Source organism: Orbicella faveolata, unplaced genomic scaffold (genome assembly GCF_042242905.1).
Source record: "Orbicella faveolata isolate gen_17 unplaced genomic scaffold, um_ofav_v1 contig_2, whole genome shotgun sequence".
Taxonomy (NCBI): Eukaryota; Metazoa; Cnidaria; class Anthozoa; order Scleractinia; family Merulinidae; genus Orbicella; species Orbicella faveolata.
In genome coordinates, this window is record NW_028301547.1 from 15,344,011 (window position 1) to 15,356,452 (window position 12,442).

General features: G+C 41.5%; 1 protein-coding gene across 1 annotated transcript; it reads right to left on the reverse strand.

Moving 5' to 3' along the window:
- Positions 1-423: 423 nt before the first annotated feature.
- LOC110044455 (uncharacterized) lies at positions 424-9,158 on the reverse strand. Its single transcript, XM_020750006.2, has 4 exons — positions 8,496-9,158; positions 5,733-5,777; positions 3,182-4,245; positions 424-2,163 (listed from the first exon to the last, which is right to left on the reverse strand). Exons 1-4 carry the CDS (start codon positions 8,788-8,790, stop codon positions 1,627-1,629), a joined length of 1,941 nt encoding a protein of 646 aa, XP_020605665.1. The 5' UTR covers positions 8,791-9,158; the 3' UTR covers positions 424-1,626.
- Positions 9,159-12,442: the final 3,284 nt, after the last annotated feature.

Here is a 12,442-nt window from a genome sequence, read left to right on the forward strand (position 1 = left end):
GCCAAAATTATCAGCTCGCTTTTGTTCGTTTCATAAACCATGAAACAGTGAGCGGGGATGGTGAAGTGATGAGAGCGCTTGCTTCCTGCCAACGTGGACCGGTTCGATTCCGGTACGGAGTCATATAGTGGTTGAGTTTGTTGTTGGTTCTCTCCTTGCTCCGAGGGTTTTGTTCCCTCCCGAAAAACCAACATTTCCAAATTCTTTTTTAGACCATATTCGTATTCTCGAAATTAGACGGGAACTAACCTGAAAGGGAGGCTCATGTGGGGGAATATCATTAAAAAAGATAAGTGTCATTTGCATTTGAAAAGATTCCCCCGCATTAGCCTCACTTGCAAGCTAGTTCCAGTCCCATACTGAGAATACGAATATGTGGCGTATTTGACCAGGTTAGGGGACCTGCATGTAAACAAGCCAAGGTTGAGGTGGCTTCTTCTCTAAACATTGTAATTTATAAAAATCAAATGGGCTAATGTTACAGCTTACACATTCACCGAACCTTGAAACACTCCCTTTAACCAAGAAACAAACGCTGTCCTATAATCTTGGAAATACGGATCCAAAGCCTTTCCATAAAATTCAAATACATACACAAAGCTCATAACAAACAGTTTTACAAAATTTCGATTTCCCTATAAAACGGTTTTATTACAGGTTGACCTAAACACCTGTTTTAATAACCGTTTTACTAATAAAAGAATCAATTCAATTAAACTGACTTAATCGATCAATAAAGTAGTTTTCAATTAAGTCTCGTAAAACCAAATTAAAACAAAGAACAGTAACCACTAAGGCCAAGCACAATGGGCATATACAATCCAGTGAACCAATGTAAACTCCGAGCTAATATATGTAGCAGATACGAAGCCCGGGAAAAACGTGTGCCAGCGAGTCACGATTGGTTTGGATCTTCCTTCTGATTGGTTAAAAAAGTGGCGCGAGTGTTTTAAGCTAATCTATTAGCGTGGTAATCAATGTGAATTACTTTCGACGCTCAACTGAATCCTACTCTATTCAGTTATCATATCATATCACAGTGTCTTTTTAAGGGGGGAGCCCCCTGTAAAAAAACATGGACATAACTGTGGAGTATTTTAGTCCCAAATAGCAATAGATTTATAACTTGCCAACTATCCTTCGCAGTTTGCCTTTCTGATCTGAATGGGACGTGCATTGTAGACATAAAGGTAACTACAAGACTGTTTTATTCCTGCGCACAAGAAATAGGGCGCTGACGTTTAAAGTAATGTCTGAAACAGTGTCTGATATTAATAGTTTCGAGAACCGGACTACCAGTGAAAAAAAATTCAAGAAGCTCTAAAGGAATTGTTTCCTCATCAGAGAGTAAGCTTAGTTATTCCTTGTTATTAGAAGCATCTTAGTCCTTGTTCGCCAGCGGTCGAATGGTAAATCGAATGTGAACCGACTCGGTACGAATTCGGTCGCCCTTAAATGAAGTAATCACTTCGGAAAGATTCGTTTTCTCGGGCAGGAGGTTGGGGGGGTTTACTTTCAAACTATCACCCTGGCATTACCAGAGTGCTACTTTCAACTTTCCCTAGGGGTACTTTCAACCTATCACCCTGACGTAATGGAATTGTACCTAACGCCTGAAAGTTCGAGTTATGGATGGCGGAGGCGCCGAGTTGTCTTGGTTCGATCCAGGTCATACGCCCTCGGACGGCGCTCTGGGATGATGCTGTCATCAATGGCGTACGACCCAAGGAATTTGCCTTTCGATTCATCAAGACTGTCGAGTGTTATTTGAATTTCTGGACACTTTTCCCTGGTTTCGTGGGTGGCTGGAAAGGGAGGAGACGACCAATTGAAATTAAGTATTTTACCAATTGCAGGGACCTCATCCAGTGGGCTTTTACCAGGCGTCGAACAAGCCACAGGGTTGGCAAGAAGATGAGGCAGGCGATATAACCACTCGGCAAAACGGATCTGTGAGTCCAGTTTATCAGTTATCTCGAGGGAAGGGAAATCCCGGACCGTCTGGTAAAACCGGTTTTTCATGCTCTTGAGAATATCCGTCGAGGTTCTGAAATTTGGAGCTTGGATTACCCCATCTTCTTTGCTAAAGCGTTCTTCATCATCTTGAACACCATTGCCTGAGGTCCGCTCGTCTGAATTCTCGTTGTCATCTGATGCTTGTTCCTGTGGAGAACATATTTAACAATAAGATTCCGAGCTCGAGTTTTTACTATCTCTTGATAGTTTACGAGGACGCAGCTGAGGCGCAGCCCGAGTCCACTATCACCCATAGAAATCGAGAGTTAGTAATCTAATTAATGTTCAAGTATAAATCTACTAGTCGTTCAAAAATTTAGCTAAATCCTCTTCACAGACTCTTCGAAAACCGCCGTTTTTTAACAAGCACACACTGCTGGCCTCAGTACTCAGTATCTACGACAGAAATGTAATTACCATTTGCACCTAAACGTCACTATTTCGTAGATGACCTTTAGCAATTGCACACTAATGGCTGATAATGTACCATCAATCAGCCAATCAGATTGCAGCATTTGCATTAGTATACTAGTAGAATTCTATTAATGACATTTGGAGGCTGTGCCGCTGCATCAATCCGTAATGGGGCCATTTTGAAAAGCTAAGCCTTCGTGCTCGTAATCCGCCTCAATCTTCCCAACCTAAAACAGTCGTGTTTGTTTTTGGTTTAAGTACCTTCAAAGCTAATCAACATTCGAGAGAATTTGCTGGTTTCTTTCGGACCATCGTTTAACTTCGGGTAATCTTCGGGCATCGGCCTCACATACCTCGGAAAACATTTCAATAGCATTTTAAAAATGGTCCTGTAACCAGGTGGTTGATTGATGATTGAAAAACGTTACTCGTGCCTTTTTACAAATTCCTTATCACTTTCCCCTGATGAAGGCTGAAGTTTTAGCCGAAACGTTGGGACTTTTACAACAAATTTTTACTAACATTTTTACATTTTTTAAACCAGAGTAACGTTTTTCAATCATATTTCAATAGCATGTTTAGAAATTTTTGGAAAATCTCTGGTCAATGAAAAGATTCTGGCTTTCCATAACCCATTAATGTACACGCCACTAACAATCAGATCTCAATAACGGAAATTCTGTCATTCATGTCGTGCCGCAAAGCTAGAGACATACTTACTGGGACGTAAGAACAAGATACAGTCACTCACCGAAGTCCTTAAAGACAATTCTCCTTCCATCTTTAAAATCTTCAACCCTTCTTCAGCTCGTATCAGGCGTTCTCTCAGAGCACGCATTTCAGTGGTGTCTAATTCGCGCTGACGTTCAAACTCCCTCGACTCCTGCAGAAATCTTATCACCGCCTCGTCTTTTTCTTTCAGGACATCACTGTATCTCTGAGTGATCTCGTCTCTTTCCTTCCTGGCCTCTTCTCGCTCATTCATGGCTTTTCTCCTTTCCTCACCGTAAAAATCTCGCTGCTCTTGATACTTCTTCGTGAGGCGAGTGAGCTCGTCGTTTTGCTCTTTGAGGCTTTCCTCTCGTCGTTGAGAAACAGACAACTGGAATTGGAATTCTTGCATCTTCTTTCTGGTTAGTGAGCAATCTTCAGCAACACTTTCATAACTTTCTTGACATTGCTGTTTGTTTTTCTCCATAATATCGTAACGTGCCTTTAATGCGTCAGTCCGGCTTTTTAGCTCATTAAGCTCAGAAATAGCTTGGTCTTTCTCTATCTGTAGTTTCTGCGTGATAAACTGAAGCTCGTGATTGCGATTAGTTAGGTCTTCAGCTGTTCTGACACTGTTTTGCTGTAGCGCTATCGTTTCTGACAACATCAAGGACTGCCTTCGCGCTTGGTCAAAACTCTTCGACAACTCTCTTAGCTTGCAGGTCAACTCTTCATTCTTCTTCCTTCCTTCTTCCACTTGCTGTTCCGACGACAGTAACTTCATCAACAGAGCAAAACCTAAAGCATTCCACTCGCTCATGGCCTTCTCGTATTCTTTTATCTGAAAAGTTGCGGTTTCCTCGATTGTCTCAGCGTTGTAGCGTGCCTCTCTCGCCCTCTCCTCGGCTTTTATTATCTCTCTCTCCGAATACTGCAAGCGCTTAGACTTCAATTCCAGATCACTGGTTATTTTGCTGAGACTTTGGTTGAGCTGTCGGTTCTCTTTCAGCTGGTGGAGATACATGAGGCTCATCTCTTGTACATCCTTCAAAGCCCTTTTCAAGTGATTGCTAAGAATGTCCAAATCAAATTGGGGATGAACATCTACAAAACAAAATTAATTGCATTAAAATAAAATGTCGGGCTCTCTTGACCTCTTGTGTTCGTTGTATTGGTCTCTGAGACGGACAGAATAGCAATCAGATCCATCGAATTTAAAGACAGTATCATGATTTATGCTGTGTGTTTGATTAGTATACTGTCGTGATCATTGTACGTAAGCTATCCCCAATAAGTGATCTTTTCTACACAATGCTTTTCTTCACCTGGTGACATAAATGAAAACTGAGTGAATAATTGTCGGGGAAACATAAGTAGAAAACGCTAGACTTCTGATAATATGTTTTCTCTCGAAATCAGGCGGGAGTGTGAAGAGAGTAGGGACTGGGATGAGACAGGGTGCTGCTTTAACGGCCGTCAATCTACAGTCATGGTTTTTTTCTCGTCTCGCCCCAGCTCCTTCTCGTCCATGCCGCCCTCTTCGCGTTTGCGTCCGCGGATAACACTTGTCGGACCCTAAGAGAAAAGACCGACAACCAGAGGTCTAAAAACGCTGGGAGGTACCCTGCGATGAACTAGCATCCCACCCAGGGGGTATTGGCAGTACTCCTTGTCACTGTATGCTACTGGCCCAAACCGCTGAACCGGATTGAGGTTTGCCTTGGGCACAAGATTAAATTCATAAAGACTCAACCTTTTTTAACCACAGTGAAACATGCGACTATGCCCTGTTATTTTAGGCAACTAATAAGCGCTTAATGGCTGGCCCCAGGGGAAACAGTGAGTTTTGTTTCACCGAGACCCTTAATGTTTCCTGAGGTGAAGCCGAGGGGAGCATTGAGGTCGACGGGAAACAAAACTCACTGTTTCCCGCGGAGCCAGTCATTAAGTGTTTTGTTTTACCTCTCCTAAACTCAAAAATACAAAAAAAAAATGCAAAAAAATCATTTGCTTGGCGCCGGTTGGCACACAAATTCCCCGCAGTTTCAAGGAGCAGGACCTGATTACGTGCGAGTCGAAAGTTCAAGTTGTTGTTTCCCTAGAGAGTTAGTGAGTTTGTTCGCCCTGGGGAGTTAGGCCGCGTCCAAACGTATCCGGATATTTTTTAATCCGCAACTTTTAATTTTCTTTCCGGATTCAAAAATTTCCCCGTCCACACGTAGCGTATTCAAATCGAATTCGCCTGCCCACACGCATCCGATGGTATCCGGATTCCCTCCAGATAAACTAGGCCTGTTGGTTTATTGTTCGGTAAGAGACTGGACACGATTTTACTACGTCATCGGATTCGAAAATATCCGGATTCACTGTCAACCCGTTATCGGATTCGTTGCGGATTTATTTTTTTCCACTCTGGAGAGTGTATTCAAAAATATCCAGACACTTGTGAACGGGGCCTTAGTGAGTTTTGACCAACGACACGTGACACGTTCTCCTCCAATCGAAAAACTTATTTGAGTTGCGAGGTATAATAATCATGGTTATCGTGTCATCTTAAGTACAAGCAAGGTGAATAACGTGCTGCATTTTACCAGTGAAAGACTTGTCCCCGACGTCACTGAGTATGGGATTCTCTCCTATAATTAAAACGAACAAAACATTGTTAGCTCCAACGTGTAAAGGTAGTCTGGACATGAAGGCACAGTAATATATGCAAAAGTTTCTTTCAACTTGTCGTGCAACACTGTTGCATAAAAAGTCGAAAAGCATTATGCCTATAACAGGCTTGTTGCAAGTTGTGACAACGTGTTGCGGAAAGTTGAACCCATGTCTGCTTAAGAGGTGCGCGGTTCATGAATTAAAAGTGAAAAAGCTTTGCGCAACATGTTTCCGTGTAACTGAGCAAAATCATTTTTCAAAACCCTGGGGTATTAACCATCCTGTTCGCACAGAAATGCAGACATTTTGTTTAAAAATTAAAAAACCTTTTCCAGAAAGACTTCCTTTAAATTGTTTTTGTTCCCTCCATATAGAGCGCTCTTTCGCTGGCGTCCGTATTGTTCACGTTTTGCATGGTTAACACTCTACTTTACATTGCCTGATTTCAAGCCGAAAAGGACTAGGTATGAGTCTGTAAATTATGGGATTAGTAACTATTGATCCACATCCATAGAAAAAGCACACCGAGACTCACAAAATCCCCAGCTGGGTTTAATGTTAATATATCAGGCTAGTTTTGACTGAGATACAGCCATTTAAAAACGCCAAAATTATACAGAAATATTTGGTCATCCAGACACAACGTCCGGATGGCCATTTTTTTTTAAATGTTGAGGTTTTCAAATGGCTGTATCTTGCTTGCCATTAGGTCTAGTTGCACCAAACTTGGGGACTTTGTAAAGCTTGGTGTGCACTTTATGACTGTGGATCAGTAGCTGCTAATCTCATAATCTGAAGACTCGTACCTAGTCCTTTTCGGCTTGAAATCAGGCAATAGAGGCATAGTGCTAGATACGATCTGACTCAGACCATTTAAAGTGTTTGTGAAACTCATTAATAATTGCTGTAATTTTTAGCCATTTTGAAGGAGATGCTGTCTTTCAAAAACTGCACAAAAATTTCTGGGTGTCAAAAACGCTATGAGTCCATACATTCTTTGTAAAATATTGAGTTTTTCCAGGAGCCAATCCCGGGGCCTCTATCTCCCATACTAACCCTGTGAGTCAACCCTTTCCCGTATTTTTCTATTTTTAGTAACAGCTCTCGTGGGAGTTTTCACATGACCCCTATTCAATACCCAATTATACCCGAGCTAAGGCCATTCTTTGTTATAACAAAGACTGAAATCCCACTTTTGTTCCCTGTTTTGCATTTTCTATCTGTAGGAACAAGATATTTCGTGGGAAACCAAGAGACCCTTGCGGTTAATACAGTTCTAAAAATAGAATGATACGGGAAAGGGTTGACCCTACGTTACAGTGCGGATGGAGGCTCCTGGTTTTTCATGTTGTGTCGCACGAAACAGACGAAAGGTATTTCATGCATCGGGCTCAAGTTCCTTGGGACAGTTAATCGTGCCATGCCCATTCAATAATCAGAACAGGCCATTTTCGAGTGGCCTTTTGCCTCTGTATCAAAACGAGTCTTCACACGAAACCGTTCATATGAAAATGTGTTCCCCCTACAGGTTCTTTTTCGTGCAAATCAAACTAATTTTCTCATAAAACGTTTTGCACGAGGACTTGTTTTGAAACAGAGCCACAAGGCAACTCGGAAATGGCCTTTTGATATTTTTGTAGCTCAATCAAAAACTGAAGCGCTAAAATATTGTCGGTAAACAAAGATTCTACTATAGTTCCAAATACTGGTAACGCAACGCCGGCCGAACTGTCACACAATTTCAACTGTTTTCGTACATGACAATGATCTGTGAATGGGAAGTGCCGATCTCTCGAGCTTGGTCGTATCGTTTCGTCTGAGCAAAAACCCCTATAATTGCATTGTCAGTTCACAGCAGTTCACCATATATGGTCAGGCTGTCCTTATTATCTTTGTATCTCCAGTCATTTTAATAGACACAAATGTCCGGTGACGGATGTATGTAGTAGTATGCAAATTTTTGCTTTCGTTCTGGGCGAATTTCGAACACAGACTCATAGTCATAACGCGTTCGATTCTTTCCAAGAAACTAAGTCCAGTTCTACACCACAGCTAGCCATTCAGCTAGCCTCCTACACATACTGCTTTTCTATTTTTTTTTTTTTTTTTCACCGCGTACCCAAAAAATGTCTGGATGAGTCATGGGAGGCTAGCCTATAACAAGCACCCTGGGCGCGCCATTTTGTGTTACCTCGCTTACAATCGTTATTATCCCACGCAGACTCCTCTTGTGTTAGTCACATGTCAACTAGGATAGTATTACACTGAGCAATCACTAGATTCCTAACACAAAAAGAATTTGCTGACGGGAGCATAATAATCGAAAGGTTATTTACCTTGCAAGCGTGAATTTCTACGGTCAAGTAATGCATCCATCCGAAAGACATGAACAGTTTCCTTACACAAGTTAATATACTTGGCGTGGAAATGCTTGAAAGCTAGTAGCTAACTCTTCCGGTACAATTTAATAGCGGTAACGCTTCTCGTTTTAGTTATATTCTCTTCGTTTCCCATTGTACACATCTTGTTATTTCGGCCGTGGTTCTGTTCTCATAAAACACAATATATGGCTTACGTCTGCTAACAGAACGAGTAACTGTTTGGACAGCACATAATGAGCCTATTCCAGAGTTCACGCCATTGTAACACTTGCACAGCTCAAACTAACCATGATACATAATAAAGGTCACACTTACTAGCTGTAGCTTTCTGCCCCGTTAACTTCTCGTACAGGCCTGGATTTAGAAGCTGCAGAACATCTAGGAAATGTTCCACACCTTCTGTCCCTTTAGTTTCAAGAATGTCCAACAGCTTGCTAGCTTTGCGTTCGTTCGTCTTCTCAGCGTGCACAATCCCGCAATCCTCATTGTCGAAAACACCCTTACTACGCAAATAATCGTAGAGAATAGCTCGATCTACGCGTAGTTCCTGAACAATTTGAACTCGATGGCTTGTTAACTTCTCCCGCACTTCTTCCGCTGAAGAGTTCATCGCTTTATCTCGACAGGTTCACATTCTCTCATGGAAAATGCACACCACCATCAAGGGAGAGAATGTTTTTACAGCTACCAAAACATCCCTGCCATTCCTGATACGTTAGGACTATAAATATCTAATTTCTTGTAATCTCATCTCCGAAGATCTTTGACCCGACTTTGTTGTTTTATAGTTTTGACAATATTTCTAAAACAATATTTCTCCTCTGATTCTAAAACTTTCTTCCGGCCTCTGATTCCTGCAATCCTCTGTCCAGAATACAGAGAAAGTTTGAAGATTGCCCTGAATTTGAAGAGCTTTGAAGGTTTGTGAAGGAAAGAGATGAAACCGCTTGGAACTTCGCCTTTTTGTGTCCGTTTATTTTCACATTCGTAACCTTGGAAATGTCAGGGCGTGAACAGGAAGTGGAATAATTCGAAGAAACTTTTAAAATTCCAGCGCATGCGCCATGAATCACATGCTATACACGAGCTAGTCACCTGTTTCTTGAGTCAGAAAACTATCCATCGTCATGGTGTAATGAAATGCTAGGTTTTGCGTGCTAGTATAGTGGATGGGTGTCTGAAAAACCCGAATAGCGAATAGCGAATAGTACGAATAGTGCGAATAGTGGCGAGCAGTCTCGAATAGTGGCGAATAGTGGCAAATCGTGGCAAATTGTAGCAAATAGGGTACCCAGTATGTGGTTTCTGATTTCTTAACGTCGGCGATGGATAGCCCTAGCCTGAGTCCGGAGAAGAAAAGGTAATAAATTCACTGAAATTCTGTTGCTTATTTGGATAATTAATTAATGCAGGATATTAGATCTAAAGCGGTAACTATTGACGACTGTTCGTCACTATTCGCCACTTTTCGCGACTGTTCGCCACTATTCGCACTATTCGAGACTATTCACACTATCCGGAACTATTCGCTATTCGCTATTCGGGTTTTCCAGACACCGATAGTGGATAGTTTTAAAACGAGCAAAACATCCTCTCGGGGTGGGCCTTTTCTGTCATTTTAATGAGCATTGCTTAAAAAAAAAACATTCGTCATAGAAAGAGGAAACACTTGTAGAGTAACTTGCCATGGAAAGATCCAGGTGACGATATTGACAGTTAGACTGAATGGGATGCGATTAAAACCACAATCTATGACAAAAGCACACTTGTGAAATTTTTAAATGACGCACGTTAAAGAGTAATAAGTAGACAAGTGTTATTGTTTTAAGCTCTACACCTAAATCTCCAACGACAAATATCTGGAATGAGTTCAACTGTTAAAATCTGTTGACTAAGCTTTGCGTAAGGAAGTCGCTAATTTAAACCACACGCTCATGTTACAGACTATTTGCTGAACAACTTTGTTTCAGGTACAAGCTAACTGCGGTCAGTTGCTGAACCGGTTTGATTTTCATTCAGTTCTCATCAGGTATAACATAGCATTTGTACCAAGAGATGAGCTGGATGAGCGCCCATTATTGGTCATAATTAAGAAAAGAAACGAAACAATGCGGAAGATACTTTTGAGGGCCTCGCCAACTTTGAACACTCCAAATTTGGTCACTTTTCCTACAATTTCTCAGGGAAAACGCGATTGGTCGAGGAACTTGATATTCTTATAGCAACCGTATTTTGACGGCTTGTTTCTCAAATTAAGAATCTTTTTCTAATATTAAAGAGAAAATTTAGCTTTCTTGCAGTGACTTCTACTCTTTAGGTAACTTACACTTTCTTTATTGGCTTTCACTATTTTAAAGCCAGTTGTGTACTGATTTTCTAATGTTTTGAACAATCATGAAATCTAAGATGGCAGATCCAAGATGGCTGGTCTATGATTATAGTGACGTCATTACTACGTCATATGACGTCACCTTTTCATGTTATGTTCCTAGAAGGACATATTTTTCGCAGTGCTATTTTAACTCCAGGTTTCATTGTCATTGCCTCAATGCTCTCAATGTTACGAGGCAAGCGCCTCAAAAGCTCTCCCGTCCCAGCTAGCTAGCGCGCGAGTTCGTGAGTGTCTTCGTTTGGGCCGGCGAATAGCAATCGCGCACGTTATCCCGGGCCGCCAGCCAGGCAGGCTGCAGAAGACCAAACAAGCAGCTGTTTTCAAAAAGAAATAAGTGTGTCGTTTCCGGGATGATTTGGGTGTTGAGAAGTTTGGTTAGAACATATGGTTTTAACATACGCTGTACGAGAAGACCGAAGCGATCACTCATAATACAATAATAGATAGAACTCCTTTTGAACCCTAGCCTTTTTGGCAGGTTTGCTTTTCAACATAATAATTTTATACGTGCATACCAAGCGTTATTCCTTATTTTCGTACCAGGGAGCGGTGGAAATTTTGAACCAAGCCAGATTGTGTTACGACCTACTGAGTTTTTAGCGCACCTTTTTCTCCGTGTTTACATGACATATAACACAGCGCCCGCATATAATTGCGTCAAACTGTCGCTAGGGTTGTTTGTAACACTTTTAAACCTAAACACTGACCTGACCATTTATTCCAAAAGGAAGTAGACGCTAGCTGAAAGACGATCCAAACACTTGTCATGTCGTCCGTACATTATTTACATCACGTACAAACGTTTCGACGAAAGAGCCAAGTACTCTTTCAGCTGACCGTTTCCGGAAAGTTCACACAGTGAGACAAGCTGTTCCGTTGTCTGAAAGAGAAACACAGCTATACGGTTTATTATCATTTTGCTCAAAGTGTTACTTTGCATAAGGTGGTATGTGCACGGCGGCCATGCGACGCTGTTATGAACGAAAGGGAACGGTGGTATTTGTGACTGAGACGTTATTATCTACGAAATAACTTCTTCCATCATGAATTACAGTCTATGTGTGTACAGTAATGAGAATACAGGTGTCGATCAGTGACTTTGAATTTATTGTCACGTCCAAACAAGGTAAACTTGGGAACTTGGTGAAATCCCGCGGTAATCACAAAATGAAAGATGAACAAGTATAGCAAACAAGTTTCCCCTCATTCTCCTCACTTTTGAATCCTAAATTATGAAGAAAGCCAATTTCCTTGAGTGGTCTTGGTCGGTGTTTGACGCCTTCCTTTTAAAAAGAGATATGGTGTATCGCTACCTTGGCTTGTTTACCCGAGCCGGCTTTTTCAGTCGTTTTGGTCTGAAGTTAGGGTAGATTATGACCATTTTTGGTCTAAAATAGATTCTTGTCTAGAATTGTGTCTAGTTTCTACAATGTAAAAGAAACAAAAACAAATGTTAACAAATTTCAACGGAAACTATTTTGGGTATCAGGAACACTCATGCAAATGACTATTTTTAGTCTGAAACAGGCTAACGCTACGTGTGGGCATGAACGGCAAGCTTGCAACCGGTCTAGAATGGGATGGGAAAATCACGTACATTAGTCTGAACTTTGGCAAGGGTTTGAAGGAACGAGTCGTTCGCCCGCACCAAAAATCTCGGGGAGTCTTTCCCTCTCCGTCCCTAGGGGCGACCATTTATGCGTAGCTGTTGTACAGCCATCCTCTCCGAAAGAAAAACTCAAAGATGGGCGTTTAACGACGGGGAGGGGATTTTCGATTCCTTTTTTTTCAAGACTCAGAGGGCCGTACCGTATATGGGGAAAATAAAAAGTAACAAAACACACTACTGTTTGGGAATCCAATGAAAAAC